The sequence below is a fragment of the Bos mutus genome, chromosome 10 (assembly GCF_027580195.1).
Source record: "Bos mutus isolate GX-2022 chromosome 10, NWIPB_WYAK_1.1, whole genome shotgun sequence".
NCBI lineage: Eukaryota > Metazoa > Chordata > Mammalia > Artiodactyla > Bovidae > Bos > Bos mutus.
The window spans coordinates 81,542,268-81,569,597 of record NC_091626.1 but is presented as its reverse complement, the minus strand read 5'-3'; the positions used below and the strand labels follow the sequence as shown (position 1 = coordinate 81,569,597).

The following is a 27,330-nucleotide window of genomic DNA, read 5'->3' as shown; positions in this document are numbered from 1 at the left end:
GTGTATTTGGGCTAAACCTTAATCTGCTTAGCCACTTGATGGATTAATAAGTAGAGAAAGAAGACTTTTCTAGAGATAGTGAGGCAAGATCTGGAAATGGTGCCTCTTGGCCCCACTTGGACTTGGACTGGAGAGTTGGAAAGTCGGAATTGTGGGCATGTACTATTTTGATAAATACAAATTGTGACCTGAGTGACAGAGTTTCTATTTGGCATGATAAAAAAAGGTTTAGAAATAGATGGTATTGGTGATTGTATAACATTGTGGATGTAATTAACACCACTGATTGTATACTTAAAAAATGATTAAAGTGAAAAGTCTTATGTTTACATCTATTTTACTACAATGATAATTGTGTTCTGAGGTAACATTCATCTTTTGCTGAGCCCACCTCCTATAATACCTCTGCTTAGGCAGTTGATTTGGTCCTAGAATTTCAGAAGATGGATTTAAGTAACCACAACAGCAAAGATGAAAGAATTGTAGAACCAGGGCATTACGCAAGTCATTAAGAGGATACTTTATTATCTCTGGATGTGACGCTGCCTGTTCAAATTTTATTCTCATTAAACAGGGCCTGCCAAGGGAGAAAGTTCCCATCTTACAATTGACTTTTTTTTTTTAAATTCTTGTCTTGAGACTTTAACTAAATGTTTTTCCATTTTAGGATTAACACTAAAAGAGTTGCTTCAAAAGCAGTTGAGATGACTAAGCTAGGCAAAACAGATTACAAGAGAGGAGCCAGTGAATGAAAAGACTCCTGACTATGCAGATAGTTTGTTGAGGCTGGTACAGATAAGCTCAAGGGTGGTCAACACTGACGATGGCCTTGTCCACTGAAGGGCAGGTGGCAAGACTGAAGGCAGGTGATGATGGGCTGTCCATGGCGCTTGCCCAACCTGAGCTTGGTGGTGTAATTTTCCTCTAGGAGAAATTTCTGAAGCATGTTTCCTCTGTGTATCTTCCTAAATGAAGCCAGATTCAGCACCCTGAAGGCGTGATTGATGATACTATGAAGCCATTATGAATAATCCATTTAAATTTAAAGGGTTTTATATTTATGTTTACGGAGTAACAGAATCTATATGCAAAAAGAAAGTTTATGAGGGTTTGTATCAGGAAGTGGAGAGAATCTCTGGAAAGAGGAGACACTGAGTCACTAAGAATTGGTTTAGGTGTGGCCTGTTTAATAAAAGGTAGGCAAAGTTCAATGATAATGAGATGCCTTACTTTGCCTATTAACTATCAGAGATTAAAATAGTACCAAATTATGCAAAGAATATAGAGAGGTGGGTCCATTATGTACTCTGGTAATGGGAGTATACTTCCAGAGGTGGGCAGAGTTAGAGTTAAGAGCCAGGCAAAGATATGATGCAGAGACGTTACCTTATTTGACCGTAAGCAGAGTTGTCTCTAAGGTGTGTGGCCCTGGCCAATTTTTTCTTTTTTTTTTTTTTAAGAGTGATGACTAATATGGCCCCTATCTATATAAACAATTTGACTTTTAAATATATTATAAAAGTCATCGGCCCAAGTGAAGTACAGTGACTTATCATTGATGATTTAGAATTATGGGAAGAGGACTACTACTTAGTCCTACTAAGAAACTACTACTAGCTACTTGCTTATTTGCTTACTGTCCAGTCAGTGCACATACAGACTTTTGTTACTATCCAGGCACCATCTCTTCCTGTTAGATCGAAGAGACATTTGTTCATGTTATTTATTGTCAGAGGCATTATTCCTGGATAATTTCATTATCTCCCACCACATGAAAAAGGTGGCACAATGCCACAGCTCTTCAAAAGCTGTCTGGAACCGTACAGATCTTGCTCTTTCTGCAGTTTCCATAAGGCCACTTATTTCACACCAGCTGTATCATGACTCAAGGCACCGAATCATTTGCTGTGGTGCCTGTGAATACCAGCTCCAGTGACTCTATCAAAGGTTACTTTGTTACTCTACTGTGTTGATAATGACCACAAACGTAGGCAGTGTCTTACTTAGTCCAGCTTTTATTGTTATGACAAAATACCACAGACTGGGTATCTTATGAATGATAGAAATTCGTTTCTTACAGTTCTGGAGGCTGGAAGTCCAAGATCAGGGTGCCAGCATGGTCAGGGCAGAAATGGCAAGGGAGCTCTGGGGGATCTCTTTTGTAGAAGCATTAACCCCATTTATAAGGCTCCATGTCCTAATTCCCTCCCAAAGGTCCCGCTTGCTCACACCATCACAGGGGGCATGAGGACTCCAACATGTGATTCTGGAGGGGATACATATTCAGACCATAGCACCAAGAGTACACAGGAAAATGAGAATAAATTTCTGGCCATGTGAAATTTGCCATCTGGAGTTTTATAGTGTAAACATAAAACAACACATTTTCAAACCATATCTTCTCCTGAACTGCTTTTTTTTTTTTTTTTTTTTTGAGAACTGACTTAAGAATTTCTAAAGTTTTCTTTTCTTTTTTTTAATTGGAGCATCATTGACTTACAATAATATATTAGTTTCAGATGTACAATTCTCTTGAACTCTTTAGGCCATGATGACCACGTTCCTAGAATGCCACCTCTTTCACAACTGACCACACCATACTCCTGCCTTCCACACATTGCCACCATCCAAGAAGACAGGCAAGGGGTCCATGGGCAGAGCAAAAGAGCAATCCCATTCACACAAGGAATGACCATACTTCATCTTGCACAGGTTAAGAGAACATGTCACCACCCGTCAATCAGAGGCAAGAGAGGGCATTGATCTGAAGTGCTCCACTGGCACTGCAGAGCCATCATCTCAAAAGTCTTTACGAGAGATAGGAGCAGCCAACCATGCCTCATATGCTGTGGAGCCTGCAAAGGGGTGAGGTCCACCCTGGTGCCCGCAGTGGGGAGCTCACAGTGTAGGGACACGACTATGTTGCCCCTCGTCCTCAACTGCTGTAGATTAGAAGAAGCAGAGCAGTATGGGCATGGGTCCTGGGGAAGCCTCATATATATGCACTCAGTTCCAAGGGTGAATAGTGACTATCGGCAACCCAGAGTCCTAAATTCATTCTGTGTCCAGGATATATTTGAGTCATGAAAAATCAATTTGTCAGCACCATTCTGGTGACCCACTGCTGTGTGATCCCACAAAAGAAATACCACACCAGCCAGAGGGAACTGTCCACTTACCAGGCACCCTCCTGGAAACAGGGCCTGGCTTCAGGGTCCATCAGTTCAGTTCAGTTCAGTTCAGTCGCTCAGTCGTGTCCGACTCTTTGCAACCCCAAGAATCGCAGCACGCCAGGCCTCCCTGTCCATCACCAATCCCCGGAGTTCACCCAGACTCATGTCCATCGACTCGGTGATGCCATCCAGCCATCTCATCCTCTGTCATCCCCTTCTCCTCCTGCCCCCAATCCCTCCCAGCATCAGAGTCTTTTCCAATGAGTCAACTCTTCACATGAGGTGGCCAAAGTCCTGGAGTTTCGGCTTTAGCATCATTCCTTCCAAAGAAACCCCAGGGCTGATCTCCTTCAGAATGGACTGGTTGGATGTCCTTGCAGTCCAAAGGACTCTCAAGAGTCTTCTCCAACACCACAGTTCAAAAGCATCAATTCTTCGGTGCTCTTCACAGTCCAACTCTCACATCCATACATGACCACTGGAAAAACCATAGCCTTGACTAGCCGGACCTTTGTTGGCAAAGTAATGTCTCTGCTTTTCAATATGCTAAGGTTGGTCATAACTTTCCTTCCAAGGAGTAAGCGTCTTTTAATTTCATGGCTGCAATCACCATCTGCAGTGATTTTGCAGCCCCAGAAAATAAAGCCTGACACTGTTTCCACTGTTTCCCCATCTATTTCCCATGAAGTGATGGGACCAGATGCCATGATCTTCATTTTCTGAATGTTGAGCTTTAAGCCAACTTTTTCACTCTCCACTTTCACTTTCATCAAGAGGTTTTTGAGTTCCTCTTCACTTTCTGCTTATTTCTGGTTATTGATATTTCTCCCAGCAATCTTGTTCCATAGGTGAACTTTTATGGGGCATCTGGTTGGCTCCACACATGGGGTAAGGGAGCAGTGTCCTGAAGGGGAGAAATGGGACTCAGGCCCACAGAAGTCCCAGTCCAAGCTCATGGTACCTGATTCAGATGGCACTGCTGGCCCCAGTCAGTCCCAGACACCAGAGGGGAACTTCCTAAGTAAAAGGCACTTCAAAGTGTAGGGAACCCCTGAGGGGCTAGACTCCAGATCAGGGTCCTCTTCACTCAGGTCTGAGGACTGCACTGTCCTCAAGTATGTAAATTAAATGGCCACCAAGGGATGGAATTTGAGGAGTTCTACAAGACACTACGGGAGAAGGAAACGGCAACCCACTCCAGTGTTCTTGCCTGGAGAATCCCAGGGATGGGGGAGCCTGATGGGCTGCCATCTATGGGGGTCACACAGAGTCAGACATGACTGAAGTGACTTAGCAGCAGCAGCAGAAGACACTACATATTCACATACTAGCCAATGTGATCAAAACTGAAACTTGAGCTAACGGTATTGAATATTGTACCACAGCACTGCTTCCAGAAGAATGTTGTCAAAATGCTTATGCTTTCCATGAGCAGTGAGCCCAGCAACATCACCACCAAAAGCAGCTGCCATTCATGGAGCTCTACTAAAGACCATTTAATCTTATAGCATTCTCATAACAACCCTGAAGTAGACACTATCATGATCTCATTTTACAAATAAGGAACCTGAAGTTCTGAGAAGCAAGAGCTGAGTTGACTCTTTTCTCCCTTGCTATATGAATTAGTTAATAATCTGAGTAGATTACTTTATAATCTTACCTAGATATGAATCTTTACGGTAGCCCCCATGATAAGTGTATTAGATGAACAAAGTTGGGTGAAGGGCTTAGAAAAGCCTGTAACAACTTTTCTCAAGTAGAAACACTAGTTCTAGAAGCTGCTGAAGACTGTGTGTGCTTAGTCATGTCCGACTATTTGCGATCCCATGGACTATAGCCTGACAGGCTCCTCTGTCCATGGAATTTTCCAGGCAAGAATACTAGATTGGGATGTCATTTCAGAAGGGAGGAATTTCATGATGAAAAAAATTTAGAAATGCTGAATATGATCTCTGCCTATTAGAGAGTCATATGCAGATGACACCACCCTTATGGCAGAAAGTGAAGAGGAACTCAAAAGCCTCTTGATGAAAGTGAAAGTGGAGAGTGAAAAAGTTGGCTTAGAGCTCAACATTCAGAAAATGAAGATCATGGCATCTGGTCCCATCACTTCATGGGAAATAGATGGGGAAACAGTGGAAACAGTGTCAGGCTTTATTTTCTGGGGCTGCAAAATCACTGCAGATGGTGATTGCAGCCATGAAATTAAAAGACGCTTACTCCTTGGAAGGAAAGTTATGACCAACCTTAGCATATTGAAAAGCAGAGACATTACTTTGCCAACAAAGGTCCGGCTAGTCAAGGCTATGGTTTTTCCAGTGGTCATGTATGGATGTGAGAGTTGGACTGTGAAGAGCACCGAAGAACTGATGCTTTTGAACTGTGGTGTTGGAGAAGACTCTTGAGAGTCCCTTGGACTGCAAGGACATCAACCAGTCCATTCTGAAGGAGATCAGCCCTGGGATTTCTTTGGAAGGAATGATGCTAAAGCCGAAACTCCAGGACTTTGGCCACCTCATGTGAAGAGTTGACTCATTGGAAAAGACTCTGATGCTGGGAGGGATTGGGGGCAGGAGGAGAAGGGGATGACAGAGGATGAGATGGCTGGATGGCATCACTGACTCGATGGACGTGAGTCTGGGTGAACTCCGGGGATTGGTGATGGACAGGGAGGCCTGGCGTGCTGCGATTCATGGGGTCGCAAAGAGTCGGACACAGCTGAGCGACTGAACTAAACTGAAGGCATGTTAATATTAAAGGTTATGCCAACTGCATAAAAGAAACCTACTTAATTCTGTTTAACCCAGCACCTCCCAAACCATTTCAGCATCTCTATAAGCAAGAATCCTCCATTCAAATTGCAGATCAGCCACTTATGAGTTGGGTGACCTTCTTCCAGGTAAACTTGGACTCTCTGAGACTGTTGCTTATTACCTGCAAAATGGAACTAATAAAATACCACCTCCTTACAAGAACTTCATAAAACCAAGCATGGACAGCACCTAGTGTACAGTGCCCAGCATACAATGGTAGTTTCTTTCCTGCTTGTCTTAAAAGAATTCACATAGAGTCCTCAGGAACATGAATTAAGCCACTCAGCTCTCTTTATTTGCATGTACAATATTTGATAGAAGTCAGAAAACTTGCTTGTCTTACATGATTCTATGTTTAATACAATTTCTATAACTTCTGAAGAGGTACTGGATAATCAGTAAGCAGGTAACCATTGATCAATAAATGTATTGAAAATTAAAAGAAACTTATAACAGAGTTGTCTTCACAAAAATGCTCATGGTCTCACTAAATACTCAAATTAATTAAGGGCTAACTAAGTAGTATATATAGGTCCCAATCCCTTACCTGAAACTTTTAGGGCCAATGCATTTTGAAACAGAATTTTTAGGATTTTAAAAAGCAACATTGTGTGGGTATATAAGATATATTACTTATGCATCCCTAGAAGAGTTTATCTGAGGCAGTATTCATAATCAGACATTTTGGTATTTCCTCATTGAAATGTGTAATAGTCATTGTTGTTTTTCAGTTGGTAAGTCGTGTCTGACTCTTAGCGACGTTGGGGACTGCAGCCCACCAGGCTCTTCTGCCCATGGGATTTCCCAGGCAAGAATACTGGAGTGGATTGCCATTTCCTTCACCAGGGGATTTTCCTGGTCCAGAAATCGAACCTGCCTCTCCTGTGTTGGCAGGTGGATTCTTTACCACTGAGCCACCAAGGAAGCCCTAATAATCATAGAGAATAAATAAAGATAATAATTATACTAACATAGTCATTTCAGTCAGACTTCCATCTCACTGAGTTTGGGAACCACTTTGAAAGAAAACCTTTCAGTTTTCAGAGCTTTGGGAATTTAGGAACACTGGGAAAAGGTTTGAGAACCTGTTATATGGGCTAAGCATATATCCTGGAAGTGCAAAGTGGGAGATACAGTGAAGCCAGAAGACTTTGTGAAAGTTCTGTGAATCAGGCATCATTTGAGCTATGTGTGTGAAAGTCACTCAGTTGTGTCCGACTGTTTGTGACCCCGTGGACTATACGGTCCATGGAATTCTCCAGGCCAGAATATTGGAGTGGGTAGCCTTTCCCTTCTTCAGTGGATCTTCCCAACCCAGGGATTGAACCCAGGTCTCCCACATTGCAGGCGAATTCTTTACCAGCTGAACCACAAGGGAATTAATTTTCTATTTCTGTCGAGTGAAGTCCCCACATCTTAGCAACCCTTTACACCTACCAAGCTATGTTTTCCTGTTTAAGTCACTAGGAGCCTGCAGAAGCCTTTGTAAATTGCTTTTGTGAAACAGGAAACTGAACTGAACTTACTGAAATTAGTCAGATAAAAGCCTAACCACTGAGATTTGTGTAAAGTGGAGACCAAAAGAAGGCGATAGAGGTACTCGGTGGAGTGCTGGTGGAAACCTATGAGAGGATGTAGTCTTACCTGTGCATGAAAACATATTGGCTTCCGTTTCTTGCCAATTCCAGTCTCCTAATAGTTCACCCCACACAATGGATCCTTTGTCTTATGGTCAAGATGTCAAGCTTGGAATCTTTCCCATCCCATTCCCAATCTTCAGTGTTTTTCGTTTACCTATTGGATGGCTGATTTTCTCTAATAGCCAGTCTTCTTTCCTCTCTCACACCTCACTTCTTTTTTTTTCTCCCTTGTCTTAAACCACCTTTTGTCTATTTCTCCTGAAAGAGATCCTCTATCAGGAAGGGTAGAAATCTGCCTTGTCCAGTGCCTTGCCTCTTGCCACTCTTCAACCCACCTCTGAAATGTCAGGGCAGCCCACAGCTGTAGACACACTTCCTGCCCAACATCCTGAGAGGTCACTGCCAGGAGAGGTGAGTCAAAGGTATAAAGGGAAATGTTGAAATAGGGGAATCAGAGCAGAGACTAGAGGCAAAACATTTAAGTGGTTGCTTGCCTGTAAGAACAGGAAGGATAAGGGAAATTAGGGACTAAATGACGAAAGAACAAGAAAAGAAAAGCCAGGCAGAGTAAGACAAACTTTTCCTTCCTCCAGTCTCCCATTTATGGATGTCCCTGACTCTTGAGTGTGTTACTGTCTAGAAGGCTAAAGCAGAAAAAACCCTAGGGAAAGGAAGTCTCAAAATCAAGTCACATAGTGAATCCTTATTGCCATTTTCGAAGATCTCTTCTGTACCCCTGCCTGTCTAAAGTATTTCTTGATAGATTTGAAGTCAGAGGAAATAGGCTGGGGCAACCACTTACACCCTCTATTTATTCAACTCCATAGCATTTCTCCTCTGAGTAGATCCAGTACCTTTTCTGCTAAAAATATTCTTTCACCCACTTTCTTGTTTTTCAGAAAAAAAGGAAAGAGATACTGAGTGAGAATAAAATTCCCCCCAATTCCATTCATTCTACATCTATTGAGCATCTAATGTGAGCGTTATTCTACTTATTGGACATAGTTTTGAAAAACAGTTCTCTTTTCTCATCAGTCTCCTGACCCACCCTCCCTCTAAATCCCTTTAAATCCCTATGCCAAACTCTTTATAAGACCAACATCTTATCTGGCATGGCATAAGAGATCAGTGTTGGCTGAATGAATTTCTAAAAGGATTCAGGGAAAGAATAGGGAGAGCCCCAAAAGAAGAGGAAAATGAGACTAGGAGAAAGTGGCTGGGGGTGAGGGAGAAACAAAGGGAGAGAAGAGAAGATGCAAAACGATAGGTAGTAAAAGATGGGAGGGAAAAGAGTTGAGAAAGGTCAGGAAAATGAATGCTGTCTTTGCCCCAGAACATGTTTGATCTCGGTCTGCACCACCATAGTCCTGTACCAAGGGGGTACACCTACAACCACGGGTCAGGGAAAGAAACTTTGTCCATATGGTTTTTCAAATACAGTCACAGGTAGAGTCACTTTAATTTGCATCTACAGCAGAGAAGTGTTTCTTGGGAAGCCCAGGAGGTTTATGTGAGTGCCCTAGAAGCTTGTGGTGGCTAGCTGGGAAGGAAATGGGTAAGGGTGCATTAAACTCTTGTACTCCACACCTAAAGGCCTCCAGACCAGGGAACAGACTAATGACCAAGATCATGAAAGAGGCTGTCTTATCTTTTTCCAGGACAAGGGATAGACTCCAAGAGACAGAACCTACAGAGATCAGACATCATCACCCTCTTCTGCCACCTCTAATCCCAGGAACAAAATACAAGTTGGTTGAACCCTAGGGAAAGAAGATTTATATTTTTGTATTTATCAGAATAGTCCAGCTTCTCTTCCCAAACCCTTCTTTGCAGAATACTTAAGGAAGGATGAGAACCGTAAGGAAAAGAAGTGAAAGGGAGACAAAAGTGAGAAGGTGAAGAAAAGAAAAGTTACTTCATGATGTTATCTGGACTTTCATGTCACTACAGGACATAAGAATGTACTTTTCAAGAATGAAAGTTACATAATTACAGTGAGGAATCACTTGGCCTGATTTGGATAACTTGCAGAATGTCAAATCAAAAGGACGGGGGCTTTTGTGGCATTTGCCTCCCTTGAGATCACAGGCAACAGCAGGACTCTTACAGACAGCTTTGACTGCATCTAGTTCCTCATGGATAAATATGTACTGGGGTATGCAAGTGTGGTCTTTTGACTTCACCTTCAGTGCCATCAGGGCATTGCATTCCCTGTCCATCATGTCAGATCTAAGATAGTCTTTGTTGCTGTGTAAAAGAACCTCAGCTCTGAGCATCCTGTCTCCTCCAACTTCATCTTCACTGATGATGGTGTCTTCTGGTTGCACCACTTCTTTGTTGCTAACCAGCAGGGTTTCTGTGCTTCGGCTGGCCAGTCCCTCCTTAGTAGCCTCAGCTTTGTCCTGTGAGTCACTGGACAGAAACTCATCCAGTAGCTGATCACTTTCCTCCAGGACAGCTGCGGCCATCTGGAGTCCCACACCCAGGCCCACCCCTAGGCCCAGAAGCAGCAGCAACATCATGAAAAAGATCTGCACCAGAGTCAGCTTCATTTTGCCTGGTGGGAAGAAGGGAAACAGAGGACTGACTTTGAGATGAAACTTGGCTCCAGTAGAGATCCTAAACTCCCCAAAACCCCGAGAGCATAGTCTTTGGGGTCTTCTCCTCCCCCTCTCCACATAACCCATCCCTTACCCAAGGCTGAGATCCTTTCTCAATCTTTTCCCATTCTCCTGCCCTCTCATTCATTCCTTGTTGCTGTGGAATAATATGTGGATCCTGCAGTACTGCAAGATGACCAGGGAAGCTGTTCTGTAATTGGCTCACATATGGGGAATCGGGGAGAAGGTTGACATCAACTGACTTTTAAACAGAAATTAGTTCCAAGTCACCAAAAAGAATAGGTAAAAAGACAAATACAGTGTCACTTTTTCCTTGAGAGAAATTCTTGTAGAAACTCTTATTCTCAGTAAAAGACTAGAATTACCATAGGAGACCAACTCCCTATTTTTTTCCCCAAATTTATTTTTGCTCATTCAAGTATTTATTATTCTCCCAGCTACCCACCTTCCCCCCAAAAGATCAAAAAGAATAGAAAAAGTACTATAGTTCATTTTCACTCCTAAGCTGAGGCTAATGGGGAAGGGAGATTGGGGAGGGGAGGGTGTGGGGAGGGAGCCAAATTTCCCCTTGCTGCAACTGAATCTTGTCAAGTCAAATCTTTTCTACTATTATTGGTCACTTAGCACTTGGGTATTTCCTGCTGATTAGTTTTTATACTCTTTAAGGAGGATAGGGACTAAGAATGGAACAAAAGTAAACCAAACAAATGAGCATTGGAGTTCCATTATTAGTAGAGATCCTAAAGAGGCTGGGAGAAGGAGCACGTGCCTTTGTCCTGCTATGCCAGCCTCATGCCCCTATCAAAGAGAGACTTTCCCTATCAGAAAAAAAATACTGCTATAAAGAACATTTTTGGGACAGTAGATAGGAGTGCTATGTCAGTGTTTAATATGTGGAATTTGAAATTTATACTACAATTGTCAAAGAGGATATCTTTGTTCTTAGAAAATGAATCCTAAAATATTGCTCAGGGGCATAATACAAGCAACTTCCTCTTCAAGATTCAAAATGAAAATCATATGGGGAATTCCCTGGCAGTCCAGTGGTTAAGACTCTGTGGTCTCACTGCATAGGGCCTGAGTTCAACCTTTGGTTGGGGGAACTAAGCCAGGTAGTGTGGTCATAAGCCACACTTCCCATAAGCCAGGTAGTGTGGCCAAAGAAAAAAAGGTAGATCATATGAATGTCTGTGCATGTGTGTTTACAGAAAAAGAAAGAAAAAAGGTTTAATGAGGGAAAGAAAAATTTTAAATATTGTGATTGGACAAAGGGTATTTAGGGGTTCCTTAGTCAAGGCTATGGTTTTTCCTGTGGTCATGTATGGATGTGAGAGTTGGACTGTGAGGAAGGCTGAGCGCTGAAGAATTGATGCTTTTGAACTGTGATGTTGGAGAAGACTCTTGAGAGTCCCTTGGACTGCAAGGAGATCCAACCAGTTCATTCTGAAGGAGATCAGCCCTGGGATTTCTTTGGAGGGAATGATGCTAAAGCTGAAACTCCAGTACTTTGGCCACCTCATGCGAAGAGTTGACTCATTGGAAAAGACTCTGGTGCTGGGAGGGATTGGGGGCAGGAGGAGAAGGGGATGACAGAGGATGAGATGGCTGGATGGCATCACTAACTCGATGGACGTGAGTCTGAGTGAACTCCGGGAGTTGGTGATGGACAGGGAGGCCTGGCATGCTGCGATTCATGGGGTCGCAAAGAGTCGGACATGACTGAGCAACTGAACTGAACTGAACTGTATTATTGTTGTAACTTTTCTGTAAAGTTACAAATATTTAAAAAAAAAAATTTTTTTTTTAACCATGACGCACAGCTTATGGGATCTTAGTTCCCCAACCAGGGATCAAACCCAAGTCTTCCACAGCAAAAGCATGAAGTCCTATTCACTAGACCACCAGGGAATTCCCTCAAATTTTTTTAATTTTTTAAAAAGAGAATTTCTCATGTTTTTCCCTGGAGTGCCCAACAACACTGTGACTTACCTACATACCTAGATAGCTTCAGAGATGCTTGTGTCTTCTTGGTTTCCAATTTTGTCCCTCCCAGGTTTTCCTTTTCTCGGAAAAGTACCCTGGATGCTGGTCTGGAGAAAAATGGTTATCCTCTTGCGGTTCCTGGGCTCTTAAACTCAGACTTACTTCCTACACCCATTTCCACTCCCACTCCCTCTACCTAGCACTGAATAAACACACAGCCAATTGTCCTTTCTGCTCCCATGAACACTTTGAAGTAAGGCTACTTGGATATTGAAACAGATCCAGACATCCAAGATCGGAAATGTCTCCAGTCTGGAAAACTGCAAATGGTTTTATTTATCCAATCAATTGTTCCACTTCTGATTTATACCCACTATCCTGTGGTTCATAGCAGCCTGACCTTGCTCTTAAATTTCAGTCATTTCCTTCTATTTTCTGCATGTATTTCCTTTCAACTTTCCCTGTCATTTCTGAAATCTCAAAATCTTTGGACTGTATTTGGTTCCCTCTTCCAACATGGCTATTTTGCTTTTTGCATTTTAGAACTGTATCGTGACTTCATGAAATTTGGCTATTTGAGTCAATGATGATTGTTTACATATCTTTATCTATGAAGCCTATTCCAGCTCTCCATTCTCCACTTCCTGTTTCCAACCCTCAGCCAATAAATTCATGTCAAGTTTTGGAAACCTGATTATTTAGTCCTAGATAAGAGAATATCCATAGCAGCTGTCAGTCCCTATGGCCTTGGTGAGTACAGTCAAGAGGTTATAGTGTTGATTCTACTTATTTCTTAGCTGAAAGTGACATCATGAGATATTTTTAAAGCATCCTGGAGCTCATTAAAGCGGTATGAAAATCCTCTTTAGACATAAACAGAGAACTTTCGGAGGATGATTTGCTGTGTCTTTCAGGCAGGAGTTCTCAAATAGTGGTCTAGGAACAGCTTCTGTGATCTGCAAAGTCTATCAGGCTGACTTCTACACTGCCGATGTTGATTCGGTAACAGTAATAACAGCGTGCATGCTTAGTCGCTCAGTCATGTCTGACTCTTTCAACCCTTTGGACTGCAACCTGCCAGGCTCCTCTGTCCATGGGTTTTTCAGGCAAGAATACTGGAGTGGGTTGCCGTTTCCTTCTCTAAGGGATCTTCCTGACCCAGGGATCTAACCCAGGTCTCCTGTCACTATCGCAGGTGGATTCTTTACCCAGTTAGCCATGGGGGAAGCCTAATAAGAACAGCAACGAACTATTATGGAGCACTTACTTCATGCTGGGCACCTATTGCATTTCACCCTCACAATTTGCTCATGCTATCCAGCTTTGGTGTCTGTTCTGCCCTTTCATTCTGACGTGAAGGCTGAGTAAAGGTGCTTCTGCTGAGCCCAATAGCTGTCTGGAGTCAGCAGGGATAAAACATCCAACTTTATACACCATTTGTTTCTTTATGAGTGTTAACTCATGTTGGACTCTTTGCGACCTTATGGACTGTAGCCTGCCAGGCTCCTGTATCCATAGGATTCTCCAGGCAAGAATCGTGGAGTGGGTTGCCATGCTCTGTCCCAGGGGATATTCTCCCTCCAGGGATCGAACCCACGTCTCCTGCGTTAGCAGGCGGATTCTTTACCGCTGAGCTATTGGGAAAGCCACCTGCTTCTTTATAATTGGTTACTATTAGGGATTTGATGGAGAAGGAAATGGCAACCAACTCCAGTGTTCTTGCCTGGAGAGTCCCAGCGTCGGGGGAGCCTGGTGGGCTGCCATCTATGGGGTCGCACAGAGTCAGACATGACTGAAGTGACTTAGCAGCAGCAGCAGCAGCAGCAGGGATTTGAGGGAGAAGGAAGTGGCAACCCACTCCAGTATTCTTGCCTAGAGAATTCGGTGGACAGAGGAGCCTGGTGGGCTGCTGTCCATGGGGTCGCACAGAGTTGGACACGACTGAAGCAACTTAGCATGCATGCATGCATTGGAGAAGGAAATGGCAACCCACTCCAGTATTCTTGCCTGGATAATCCCAGGGATGGAGGAGCCTGGTGGGCTGCCTACTGAAGCAACTTAGCAGCAGCAACAGCAGCATTAGGGATTTGAAATCAACCCTTGATTCAATATGAAGAAAAGATCTATGTCTGTGGTCTAGGTATGACCATTAGGATGGACAGGTTTTTAAACTTTATTTAATTTATTTATTTTGGGGGCCGTGCTGGGTCTTCCTTGCTGTGCAGGCTTTTCTCTAGTTTCGATGAGCACGGGCTACTGTCTAGCTGTAGTGCATCAGCTTCTCATTGTAGTTAGTTTCTCTTGTTGCAGAGCACAGGGCTCTAGGCCTGTGGGACTCAGTATTTGCGGCTCTTGGGCTCAGTAATTGCAGCTCCTGGGCTCTAGAGCAGAGGCTCAATAGTTGTGGAACACAGGCTTAGCTCCACAGAATGTGTGATCTTCCCAGACCAGGAATCAAACCTGTGTCTCCTGTATTGGCAGGCAGATTCTTTATCACTGTGCCACAAGGGAAGCCCCGGATAGGTTTTTATTCTTGTTTTTTCCTTTTCTAGGCTACAGTTTTCACATCTTCTGTAGCTCTTCATAGGGATGATATGAATATTATACAATGCACTGCATGTAAAAGGGTAAATGTATTAGCTTTTGCTATTATAGTTACTAACTATGATGGAGGTGATAAAGATAATGGCAACCTCCTTCAAAAGGTCCCATGCATGCACTGCTGTACTCAATGCCCCCAACCCTGCAGCAGGCCACCATCAACCCACGCCTCCGCTAGAGACTCCTGGACACTCACGGGCAAGTCTGGGTCAGTCTCTTGTGGAGTCACTGCTCCTTTCTCCTGGGTCCTGGTGCACACAAGGTTCTGTTTGTGCCCTCTGAGAATCTGATCACAATCACAGAAAACTAACCAAACTCATCACACGGACCACAGCCTTGTCTAACTCAGTGAAGCTATGGGCCATGTCATGTAGGGCCACCCAAGACGGAAGGGTCATGGTGAAGAGGTCTGACAAAATGTGGTCCACTGGAGAAGGGAACGGCAACCACTTCAGTAGTCTTGCCTTGAGAACCCCATGAACAGTATGAAAAGGCAAAATGATAGGATACTGAAAGGGGAACTCCCCAGGTTTGTAGGTGCCCAATATGCTATGGGAGATCAGTGGAGAAATAACTCCAGAAAGAATGAAGAGATGGAGCCAAAACAAAAACAACACCCAGTTGTGGATGTGACTGGTGATGGAAGTAAAGTCTGATGCTGTAAAGAGCAATATAGCAAAGGAACCTGGAATATTAGGTCTGTGAATCAAGGTGAATTGGAAGTGGTCAAACAGGAGATGGCAAGAGTGAACATTGGCATTTTAGGAACCAGTGAACTAAAATGGACTGGAATGGGTGAATTTAACTCAGATGACCATTATATCTACTACTATGGGCAAGAATCCCTTAGGAGAAATGGAGTAGCCCTCATAGTCAACAAAAGAGTCCAAAATGCAGTACTTGGATGCAATCTCAAAAACAACAGAATGACCTCTGTTTGTTTCCAAGGCAAACCATTCAATATCACAGTAATCCAAGTCTATGCCCCAGCCAGTAATGCTGAAGAAACTCAAATTGAACTGTTCTATGAAGACCTACAAGACATAAGCATTCATGGGGTTGCAAAGAGTTGGACACGACTGAGCGACTGAACTTAACTGAGGTATATAAAGCCATGAGACTGGAGAAGACTGAGTGTCAAGAGGAGGTTGGTGTTCTACTTTGTTGCTTTTTTTTTTTTAAGACAGGAAAAAATAACAGCTTGCTTATTGATAATAAAGACCAAGCAGAGAGGAAAAAAACTGATTAGGCAGGAGGGAAAGGAAAGAATTGTTAGAGCAATGATTCTGAGTGCCCAGACTCTGAAAGTGCATTACCTGGGTTTATGAGTGTAAACGTGTTATTTTATCTGTGAATTACACTACACGATAGTAAATGGGGCATACCACATGTTTTGCTATGAGGAGTTTCTTAACCTTTAGAATCATTTCTGTAAGAACTACACTGCATAATATAATGAGGAATTATTCACTAGCAAGATATTTGCCAAATACCCTTAGTAGACTAGACCTCATTGTGTTCTGTGGGTCAGGGTAAATGGATGCCAAGTTCTGCACACATTTGAGCACTCTGGAATCTAATGGAGATCCGTGTTTAGATATCAGGTCATCTCAAATAATCTTTCCAGTTCTGAAAAAAATGACCCCCGTCAAACCAAGACTTTTATGTATTTGGAGGGTGTGTGAGTGACAAAAACTCTGGGGGAAAAAACCTAATACTTATCTGGCACACAAGCAGAGTTAGATTCCTTATTAGTAAGCCTTTGTTTAGCATTCTTTCCCTTCTTTTGTTTCTGTCTCCCATTCTAAGAAACTCCTCACAACTGGAAATCTTCCAGCCCAAGGCTGACCTGGATTCTTATATGCAGCTAATTGTCACTAAAGAGTAACACTTGCAACTGAAAAATGAGGGGGAAATTCCCTTGTCCACAGTGTAGAAAGAACCCTGACCACCACTAGTTCTTTTAAACAGTGGTTCTCAAGAAGAGAGTGAAACCTAATACATGCTCTGCTTGGCAAACTGTAGAAACTGGAAGACAGTTGACATCCTTGAGAGGAAGTGACTTTTTTTCCCAGTTCATGCAAATGTGGTGATTAGGTTCTTTTCCTGGATGAGCCACCAGGGACGCCATTTGGTTTTCTAATAGATGGCTTCGCATTTTGGCTCAGAAATGACCTCATGTGACCCTTACAACTTCTTCACAAAGTAAGAAGCACTAGAATTCCCTTCTTCCTTCCGTCCTCCCTCCGCCACCTCCAACCTCTCTCTCTCTCTCTTTCACCAAGGACTTCTCTGGTGGTCCAGTGGTTGAGACCCCTTGCCTCCACTAGTGGGCACGGGGTCGGATTTCTGGTCAGAGAACTAGGATCCCTCATGCTGCCTGGTGAGGTGCAGCAAAAACACAGAAAAACAAAAAACTGAGGCCACATTGGTAGTGGGTGGCAGGGTGGAAGAACAGGAATGGGACCCAGATCTAACGACCTCCACAGATTGTTCGTTCTCGTACACTGTCCTCCTTGCCCCTGATAATTTGTTCCAGCTGCAGTCATTTCCTCCTGGATCTAGAGAACAATCAGTTACCACTGATGCCCAAAACTATCTTGCAAATGTAAGGTGCATATTTTCAGCTATTGTTGAGAATCGTTAACAGTTCACGTTTGTAAAATGTGATAGACAGACTGGCTCACAGTCTGTAGAACCCAGCCCTTCTAACCTCTGCCAGATCTTTCACTATTATAATTCTTTTATCCCCCTCTAATCACCGCAATGCTCCTAATTCAGGCTTTTACCTCTTCAGGTCCTGACTAGGCCTTAGACCATTTGGTAGATGACCCTATGGGGATATTATTGAACTATGTCTTGTTCTTTCTAAATGAGTGACTTTGGCAGCTTCATGACATTGGAGGAGTTTTGTTAATAACATATGATCCATGAATGAGCCCACAACCTGATACAACAGGAACTTTCAGAACCAATAAAGTCTAAATAATGAGCTCCCCCAAATCACGTCCGAACTTTGACTCCTCTAAGTTCTCTGTCTTCTCACAGCCTACACCTTTGCTACACCTTTAGGAAAGATGCCAGCTCACTGACATTCTGGATTGTATTCTCTATAAAAATTACGTTCATCCATTTTTATCAATCAGTGTAACATTCACTGACTTCTTTGAAACAGGTTTACAATTATCTTTTGAGACATTTTGTACAGCATTTTTTTGGGAAATGATTTATTAACTGGTTTTGCATGCCAAAGAAGCAAATAAGTTTCCCTGTAAGTTACACTACAGTAAGTCCCCTACATATAATCCTTCAAGTTGTGAGCTTTCAAAGATGTGAACATGTGTTTGTATGTGCAATCATGTAAGTTAGTTCACTTGTCTGGTGTACACTGCCACGTGCATACATCCTCTAGAAGTGGTTGTGCTTTTGTGTACTTTACTGTACAGAGTACAGTAGTACAGAATCTTTCCAGCCCAGGATGTCCGAAAGCAAATGTAAAGCAGAGGTCATGTAGTTGGTACTGCTAAGCGGCACCAAGCAATGGTGGAACTTGCTGTCCAACACAAGGAGCTAACTAATGAAGACCCGATGGAACTGGAGGCCCAGAGAAAGGATGAAGAGAGACAAAAGGAAGAAGTGACTGAAGAACCGAAGAGCTTTACAACACGGGAAATGGCAAGGAGATTTTCTCTATTTGAGGAGGCACTAATAGTTTTGGGGGCACAGGACCAGAACACAGAACGATACATGAAGGTTGCAGCAGGCATTCATAATACAATCCAGGGCTACCATGTCATCTGTGACGAGAAATAAAGGGCAACTACCAGACATCACTGGATTGTTTTTTCAAGAGGGTAGATAGAATTGAAGGCTTCTTTCATGGCTCAACGGTAAAGAATCTGCCTGCAATGCAGGAAACATAGGCAGAGTTCAATCCTTGAGTCAGGAAGATTCCCTGGAGGAGGGCATGACAACCACTCCAGGATTCTTGGTGGGAAAATCCCATGAACAGAGGAGATTGGCAGGCTACAGTCCATAGAGTTGCAAAGAGTTGGACATGACTGAAGTGCCTGACTATGAGCATGATGAGATAGAATTGAATGCAGCAAGGAAGCAGAACCTGTGCCATCAGTGTCAGGCAAGGGTGAAATTGCAGCTTGCCCTCTGTCTCCTTTGCTGATGATCCTGCAGCTCTATCATCTCACCCCTCCTCTCTCTCCTCCAGTCAGTAACTCTTCTTGCTTGTTCATTGGAGCCAGCACCTAATGCCAGCTGTTGTACTGTACTACTGTACTTTTTTAAGATACTGTACTGCAAGATTAAAAATGCTTTCTTCATTTTTTGTGTGTTTGGTTTTCATATATTACTTGTGTAAAAACTAATATATTAAAAACACAGCCCATGGGGTCGCAAAGAGTTGAATGCGACTGAGCGACTTTCACTTCACTTACATATCCACAGGTGGGGAAACCAGGAATACGGAAGGCCAGTTGTACAGCACCATTCTATGCCTACAAGGGACTTGAGCATCCCTGTATTTTTATATTCATGGGGGTCCTGGAACAAATCCCCTGTGGATACCAAGAGATGTACAGGTTTTGAATTAACACCACTTAGACATATTTCATACCAAACCAGTGAACTGAGTCAGGATTTCTAGAATTCTTTTTGGTCAAAAAGCAGATAGCTTCTGAGACTACTGACTCAAGAGCCAACAAAACGAGAATTAGCTGTATAAGACCAAATGAACTAACAAGGAACATTTGTGGTTATTTGTTAGGAATATTGTTCTACATTAATGTTAATGTTTTAATGTTCTATTCTGAATATATTACTATAAATAAGGCTTTTTTCTATCTTCTTAAACTCTCAGTAAGCCAAAGAAAACTATTAGACTCTGCTTTTTATAACTGAAATAAACATTCAAATATGATATTTGATTCTCGCTGACCCACACACTTGAGCCATAAATTTACCAAATCTCCTTACTTTTCTTGGCAATATAGCTATTTGGATAGATTCAGTAAGAATCTGCCCTCTATTTTACTAAAATATAAGAAAAAATCAGTTATGCAACCAAGACCTTGTCCAGATATCACTTCTGACAATGATGTTCATTTAATTTGTGTGATGAAATCATATTTACAAAGTCTTCTCAGGGAAACTCATCTAGGACCTGGCTTATCAGGTCCCAGGTTTGCAGGAGGTAGGAAGACCACTTACTGGCCACGGACTTTACGAAATCATAAGAATCTTGAGAAGAAAGGGATTTACCCAAATTTATATGTACTATGGGTAAAATCTGGTGGAAAAAGTTTCCTAGGCTCAGGCTTGGTTTTTCTAAATTCAAGATAACAAATAATAGAGCCTTTTAAAAGTCCAATCTGAAATTCTTTAAGGAAAATTCTAGAAAGAAAATACTTTTGTGGCCTTATCAGTAGATACAACTCTAGATTTATAAAGACTAAAGGAACCTATATGATAAATTAACACTCTTGCTGCACCTGCACAAATAATCAGGCCAAACCAACAGTCTTGCCGTTTTGCTGTTAATATTTTCCAGTGAACTGAGAGTTTCTTCGTCTATCTGTCTTCTGTTCTCAGTGCCTAGCCCAGTGTCTGGCATAAAGAAGGTAAGTAACATTATTTATTAGAAAAATCAATATCAGGGGACTTCCCTAAGTGGTCCAGTGTTTAAGACTCTGCACTTCCACTACAGGAGGCATGCATTGGATCCCTGATCAGGCTAAGATTTTACATACCACTTGGTGTGGTCAAAAAAAAAAAAAGATCAGGTTATGAAATTGTATTTGCACCAGACTTCAACTGTGAAGCAGTCAGGAACACCAGGGAGGCTGGGCAAGGAGCTGTCCACACTTGGTTCCCAAATCCCACCTTTAACTCAGGGAGAAGGTGAGTCCTAAAAATAAACTCATAATTAGCATTAAACATACTTTAGGAATAAACGAGCACAGATTAAGAAATTAAAATGAAAGGAGAAATAAAACAAGATGGGCAAAACTCTATTGTTGAAGTTGTGTGTGGTGGTCACTTGAAAACTAATCATACTTTTTCATAATAAAGTTTTTTTTTTTAATTACCTTGAAGGAAAAAGAAAGGATAACAAGGAAATCTGAGGGCTTTGTGTGGGAGGAAGTAAGCTCAGGCAGTTTTTCTGTTCGTTTAGGGTTTTTGTCATATAACAGTTCAAACTACTCTGAGTCACCTCTGCTTTGCCCTGCTGACAGCTGGCGGATGTGGGTAGGGGGAGATAGGCAAAATGTCAGAGGTTTCAGGGAAGTGTGAGCTCTGCGAGGAAGTGCCTTGAGTCGGCCCTGGCAAGATTCGCTCCACATGGGCCTTTGGCTAAGCCATGTCAGATCTGAGATGGCCAGTGGCCAGATACTGCCCTGAACAGAATAGGAATGGAATGTTCTAAGGTCTAACAACAAGGTGGGGGCGGGGGGAATGTATGTGGGCCTAATCAGTGCCAGAGGCCAGGAGAGAGAAGAAAGGTTAGGGGGCACTGCGCCCTCTAATTGTCATTCCCTAACTCAACAGAGGGAATCTGGAAGCAGTGGAGCCCTGGGAGAAAGAAAGCAGGAAAAAGAATGCAAGTTGTTCATTTGCATTAGACTACAAACATTCCTTGGGTTTAAAGTCAGTATCAACTTAGCTTAACACAACATTGTAAATCAATTATACTCCAATAAAAATGAATTCGAAAAATTAAAAAAATAAAAAAATAAAGTCAATATCAACTTAGTGTGATTTCCTTTAACAAAGTACACTGGCACTGAGAGATGAAATAATAACCAGCATTTATGAAGTGCTAATTAAATGCCAGGGAATTTTCTTAAGCACTTTATTTACAGTCTCTCATCTAATACTGTGAGGTAACTGATACTCTATCCCCATTTTATAAATGTGAAAACAAAGCATTAGGAACTTTCAGTGAAATATTCAAGGTCACAGAGCTAGGAAATGACAAGGACAGCATTTGAACTTAGATCTGTCTGACTAAAAAATGATGTTCTTGGAAGTTCTAGGATAGACAGAAGAAGCATGGAAATAGACCCTTAGGTCAGGGGGGCATTCTTGTCAATTCCTGTGGTGCATAGTGGTACTAGACACTAAGAGTGAGAAAGAAAAAGCGCTAGGAAAGAAATGTGTGGTATGTTTGTCTCTTGGCGGGAAGGTGACCATTTGTGAAATAGCTGGAAGGTAATTGTAACACAGTTCTTTTACAAGGACTGCAGAATGACACAGAAACAGTAAATTTCTCAGAAACAGAGCCAATCTCATGTCACTGTGTGGTATTTCAGCTTGAGGCAGCTGTCAAACAAGTTTCATACCTCAAATGCTAAAAAACCTCTGAGTCAAAAGAGGACATGCCAGTTAAACTGATGGCTTCCTAGGACTTCTCTGGCAGTCCAGGGTTGAGACTTTGCACTCCCTCCGCAGGCATCACGGTTTCAGTTCCTGGGTGGGTTAGTAATGTCTGGTGGACCAGTGGTTTAAACTGCACTTCCTCCGCAGGCATCTCGGTTTCAGCCCCTGGGTGGAGTAGTAAGGTCCTGCATGCCATGTTGTTGTTCAGTCACTACGTCGTGTCTGACTCTTTGTACCCACAAGGACTGCAGCACACCAGGCTTCCCTGTCCTTCACTAGCTCCCAGATAGTTTGCTCAGATTCATGCCCATTGTGTCAGGGATGTTATCTAACCGTCTTATCCTCTGCCACCCCCTTCTCCTTTTGCCTTCAATCTTTCCTAGCATCAGGGTCTTTTCCAGTGAGTCAGCTCTTCACATCAGATAGCCAAGGTATTGGAGCTTCAGCATCAGTCGTTCCAATGAATATTCAGGATTGAGTTCCTTTAGGATTAACTGGTCTGATCTCCCTACAGCCCAGGAGATGCCATGTGGTACAACCAAAACAACATCAACAACCACAACTACAAACTGGTGGCTTCTAATCTTTTAATCACCAGAGACCATGTTATTACTCCCAGACCTCTTGCATTCTGATAAGCTACACTTGTTAAGCTATAATGATTTCTCTGGCTTAGACTAAGGTGAGATAACAAAAGCATCCAGTGGAGCCAGATGGCCACACAGGCAAGGCTTCAGGTGGTGGAGGCAGTGAAATGACCGAGGTCACACTGGGTTCATCCTCAACTCACAGGTCCATGTTTGATTCTGTCTGTGCTTCTGGAAGTTTTCAGTCTCACAGGACTGATTCACAGCAACCAATTCCAAAATAGAACAAACAAGAGCTACATTGAGAAATCTGTGTAGTGAAAAATGAGTCTGCCTCAACATTTTCTCCCTGACTTCAGTGGGAAAGCAAACCATGAACAGATGTTTGCTTGGTAAGCAGGGGTGGGGAGTAGTGTTGAGGTTAATTCAGGCTAGGATGAGGGTGAGGAAATATTTCTCAGAATTAATGACAGAGCCAGCGTCCCACCCTTGACCCGTGGTGACTTACAAGGAAGCAGTTCCCCAAATTTAGAATTTCCCTTTCTAATCTCTAAGCTTCTCAATCTCCTCCTTAAAATATATTAATATCTTGTTGGTTGGTGTTCTTTTAAAGTCCACCTATTTCAAGGCAGGATTAAAGGTAGCTTATAAAACTATCCACAATAAATGCAACACAAATCAAATTTGGGTAAGAGAAAAACGGCAGGATACACTTTGACTGATTATATTTTTATTTGTGAGGATGCTAAAATCACTGTACTCCCCTAAGCCTGCATTTTGGTCCCCAAACTGGAATCTGTGGAGTGGGCCACCCTTACTCCACTGATTGGAAATTTCCGTAGTTTGTTTTTACACATGGTGGGGTCAGAGGAAGAAAAACACACAAACTAAAAGTTGCAAGCTGTGTTTTATTCCGTGAACCTATTGAGGACTACAGCCCAAGAGACAGCCTCTCAGATAGCTCTGAGGAACTGTTCCCAAGAAGTAAGGGAGGAGCTGGGGTATATAGGGATTTTTGCTGAAAAACAAACAAACAAACTGTGGTAGCACATCCAAAGATTACTGCTGATTACAAAAACAGACATCTGGGGTTAATGATTTTAGTTCTTTGCATGTGTGGGAAGATAAACCATCTAGGGCTCACTGAAATTGCTCCTTAGATATGCATCTTAATCTAGGGCTGGTATCCTGTACTTTCCCATCTTGAATTCCCCTCAGGGGTATAGCCCAGGTGTGGTGTCAGGGTGGTTGCACTGACTTGGCGGTGGTAACATTTGCTTTTTACTGGAATGGCAGGCGATGTTCTTTTTCCACAGTAGCTACTCTTTACCAACTGATTTAATTTTCAGATGGCACCAAAAATTTCAAGTTTTAAGGAAAGTCTGCTGCTATACTTACAAATCACCACAATTCAGTTTTCTCATTCATATTAATAAAAAAGAAAAACTTGCCAAAAAGTTTTTGATAAGAATGAGATAACCAGGGTTGCCATAATGGATTGACATCATTCAAATAGATTTAGTTTTAGTTAGTACGTGTCTTATTTAGACTAAACTTGTGATCTTCATTAAGATTTCTGAAATGTTAAAATTAGCTCACAGATCTCCGTGTTTACCTTCTTATACCCAGGAACGATTTTAAAAGGACAGCCAACAACTATATCCAAAAGCAAACAAACAACAAAGTCTAAGTCAACTAAGTAATCACAGATGCCCTTCAATTTGCAAATCAGATATTTCCTTGCACAAAGAATTGTCCCAGGGGGAGCAACTCAACTAAAATTTCAGGGTAAAGGAGCTTGCTTTCTCTTCCTGAAACTGTGTCTGCTGCTCTGGTCAAGTAATGATGTTCATCAGGGCAACTGTCAGTTTAAATAACACAGACTGCCACATGAAGCTCCTCGTAAACACTCTAAGGTCAGTAGATGGGTAAGCCAGTCCTATGGGAATGATGCTCCTGAATAACAGGTTGCAGACCAAGGACAGAACCACTCACTGAGGAGAAATTCTACCTTTTCTGTACTTGAGATCAGGGACCAAGTTCACTTGGGTGGGCAGACTCTGGTGCAGAACGTAGCACAGAATTGGTGCATGGTAAAGCCTGGTGGAGCACAGAGGAAGGAAGGGAGGGAGGCCAAAGCAAAGCTATCTAGCCCACAGCCTGGAGGAGAGCTGTGTAGATGAGCTCAGGGGAGAAAGAGCATCCTGGACTCCTCACAGAGATGCCCTTCTGACAGGCTTCCAGGTTCCCATGCTCTTGGGGATTCTCCTTATCTCCCCTAGTACACAGCTGCTTTGATTCAGCTGACGAGGTAAGTGATTGCAGTTCTGTCTTCAAAGATGGACGGGGCGGGGCCGGAGCTACCAGGGGTTTGGCGGCCTCACCTGTCCCCATTCACCGGCGGCGACCGGCGGCGGCAGGCAGCGCGTCAGGCGGAGGGAGCCGCCGCCAAAAGTAAAAAAAAAAAAAAAAAGATGGACGAAGAATCACCTGCCATATCAGTAAACAAAGAATGTTGGGGTCATCAAGCCATCAGCCACTACAGCTGCCCCTGGTGGTGAGTCCTGAGGGAACACAAAACACAGAAAAACAGGCTGCCATCAGCCACTACAGGCACTCCCAATGGTGTACCTGAGGGGATTCAGGATGGGAAAGAACAGGATACTGGCCCGAGACCACTGAAATGCATATCAAAGGAATGATTTCAATGAGCCCAGACTCTTGTATCTTCCCATACACAGAAAAATGCTAAAATCATTAAATTGAGGTAGTCACTCAGTCATGTCTGACTCTTTGTGACCACATGGACTGTAGCCTGCTAGGCTCCTCTGTCCATGGAATTCTCCAGGAAAATGTGCTGGATTGGGTAACCATTCCCTTCTCCAGGGAAGCTTGCTGACTCAGGGGTTGAAACCAGGTCTCCCGCATTGTAGGCAGATTCTTTACCATCTGAGTCACCAGGGAAACCTCAGCTTCCTTTAATAACAGTAATCTTTGGATGCTCTAACACTTGGTTTATGTTGCAAAAACTTTTATATATACTGGCTCCTCCCTTACCTCTTGGGAAGAGCTCCTCAGAGCTTATCTGAGAAGCTATCTTCAGGGCTTAAGTCCTCAGAAAGTCCACTGAATAAAACATAATTCTCATTATGCACGTGTGTATTTTTTTTTCAGTCAACAGAGAAATAAGAAAAGGGAAAGCATTTAGAATCTGTAGCAAAACATATTGATAACTAAGATATATGCAGACCTTACTGAATTAATCTTGATCTTGTGCTTAGCCATTCAGTCATGTCCGACTCTTCGCAACCCCATAGACTGTAGCCCACCAGGCTCCTCTGTCTATGGAATTCTCCAGGCAAGAATGGTAGAGAGGGTTGCTGTGCCCTCCTCCAGGGGATCTTTCCAACCCAGGGGTTGAACCCAGGTCAGATTGTTTACCTTCTGAGCCACCAGGGAAGCCAATGTTGATCTTAGGTGAGATAATGGTAATGTTATTACGTAAAAGAATGTCATTTTTAGAGACGCATGCTAATGTATTAAAAAATGAACTGCCATGATGTTTGAAACTATTTAATTTCAAATGGCTCAGGAAAAAAGGAAGCGTATATGAGGCTAATTGTTAAAAATTGATGAATTAGGTATAATAAATGGACTATTGCTTGCTATGTCAGGAAACAGAGGATGTCACAGTCTTCAGTGATTATAATTACAGCCAATGGTGAGCTAATGAGCTCTGAGGATACTCAGGATGTGAAAATGCAGGCTAGTGGCCCCAGACAGCTGAGGTGTACATCTAAAGAATGATTTCAGTGCTCAGACTCTTGTATTTTCCCATACGTAGAAAAGCGGTAAATTCCTTAACTTGGCATATCTGGTTTTCTTTAATTAATAATAATCTTTTGATGTTTAGACTACCTGCCCTTGTTGCAAAACTGTTATATGTCTCAGCTCCCCGACTGGCCTCCTCAGAACAGTTTTATCAAGGTTACTTGAGATGCTGCTTCCCTGGCTTGAAGTCCTAAAAGTTCCCACCGAAAAAAATATAACTCTCCACTTTGAGGTTGTGAATATTTTTTTAGCTCACAGGTGGAAGTTATGCCAGTGTTCGACGCACTATTGTTCTACTGTTCTTCAGGCTTTAAGATTTTCAAAGTAAACAGTTGGAGAGAAAATGGACTTTAAAATTTTCCAAAATAAACAACTAAGATTTACTGTATAGCATGGGGAACTATATTCAATGGTTTTTAATAAACTATAATGGAAATGTTTTTTAAGAATATACATACATATGTATAACTGAACCTCTTCGCTGTAATCTGAAACTAACACAATGTTATAAATCAAGAATATTTTCAAAACTTTTCCAAAAAAAAGTTTTTAAATCCATAATAAGTACACCAAACTGGTAACAGTGCTTATCTTGGCTGAGACAACATAGGGGTTCTTTTTTGTTCTTTATATAATCTAGTTGTTCAACATTAACATATATTGTTTTTGTAATCAAATAAGATTTTTAT

General features: G+C 42.4%; 1 protein-coding gene across 2 annotated transcripts in view; it reads right to left on the bottom strand.

Moving 5' to 3' along the window:
* Positions 1 to 8,418: 8,418 nt before the first annotated feature.
* The window catches only part of RNASE10 (ribonuclease A family member 10 (inactive)), a 38,789-nt gene continuing 19,877 nt past the window's right edge, over positions 8,419 to 27,330 (bottom strand). Inside the window, exons 2-3 of one of the 2 annotated variants that reach the window (XM_070378287.1) lie at positions 12,237 to 25,374; positions 8,419 to 10,183 (exon numbers count right to left, since the gene is read on the bottom strand). In XM_070378287.1, coding sequence (XP_070234388.1) covers positions 9,543 to 10,178 — 636 coding nt within the window. In that variant the 5' untranslated portion in view covers positions 10,179 to 10,183; positions 12,237 to 25,374 and the 3' untranslated portion in view covers positions 8,419 to 9,542. The remainder of the gene's footprint in view (positions 10,184 to 12,236; positions 25,375 to 27,330) is intronic. The other variant, XM_070378288.1, reaches the window with a different exon arrangement.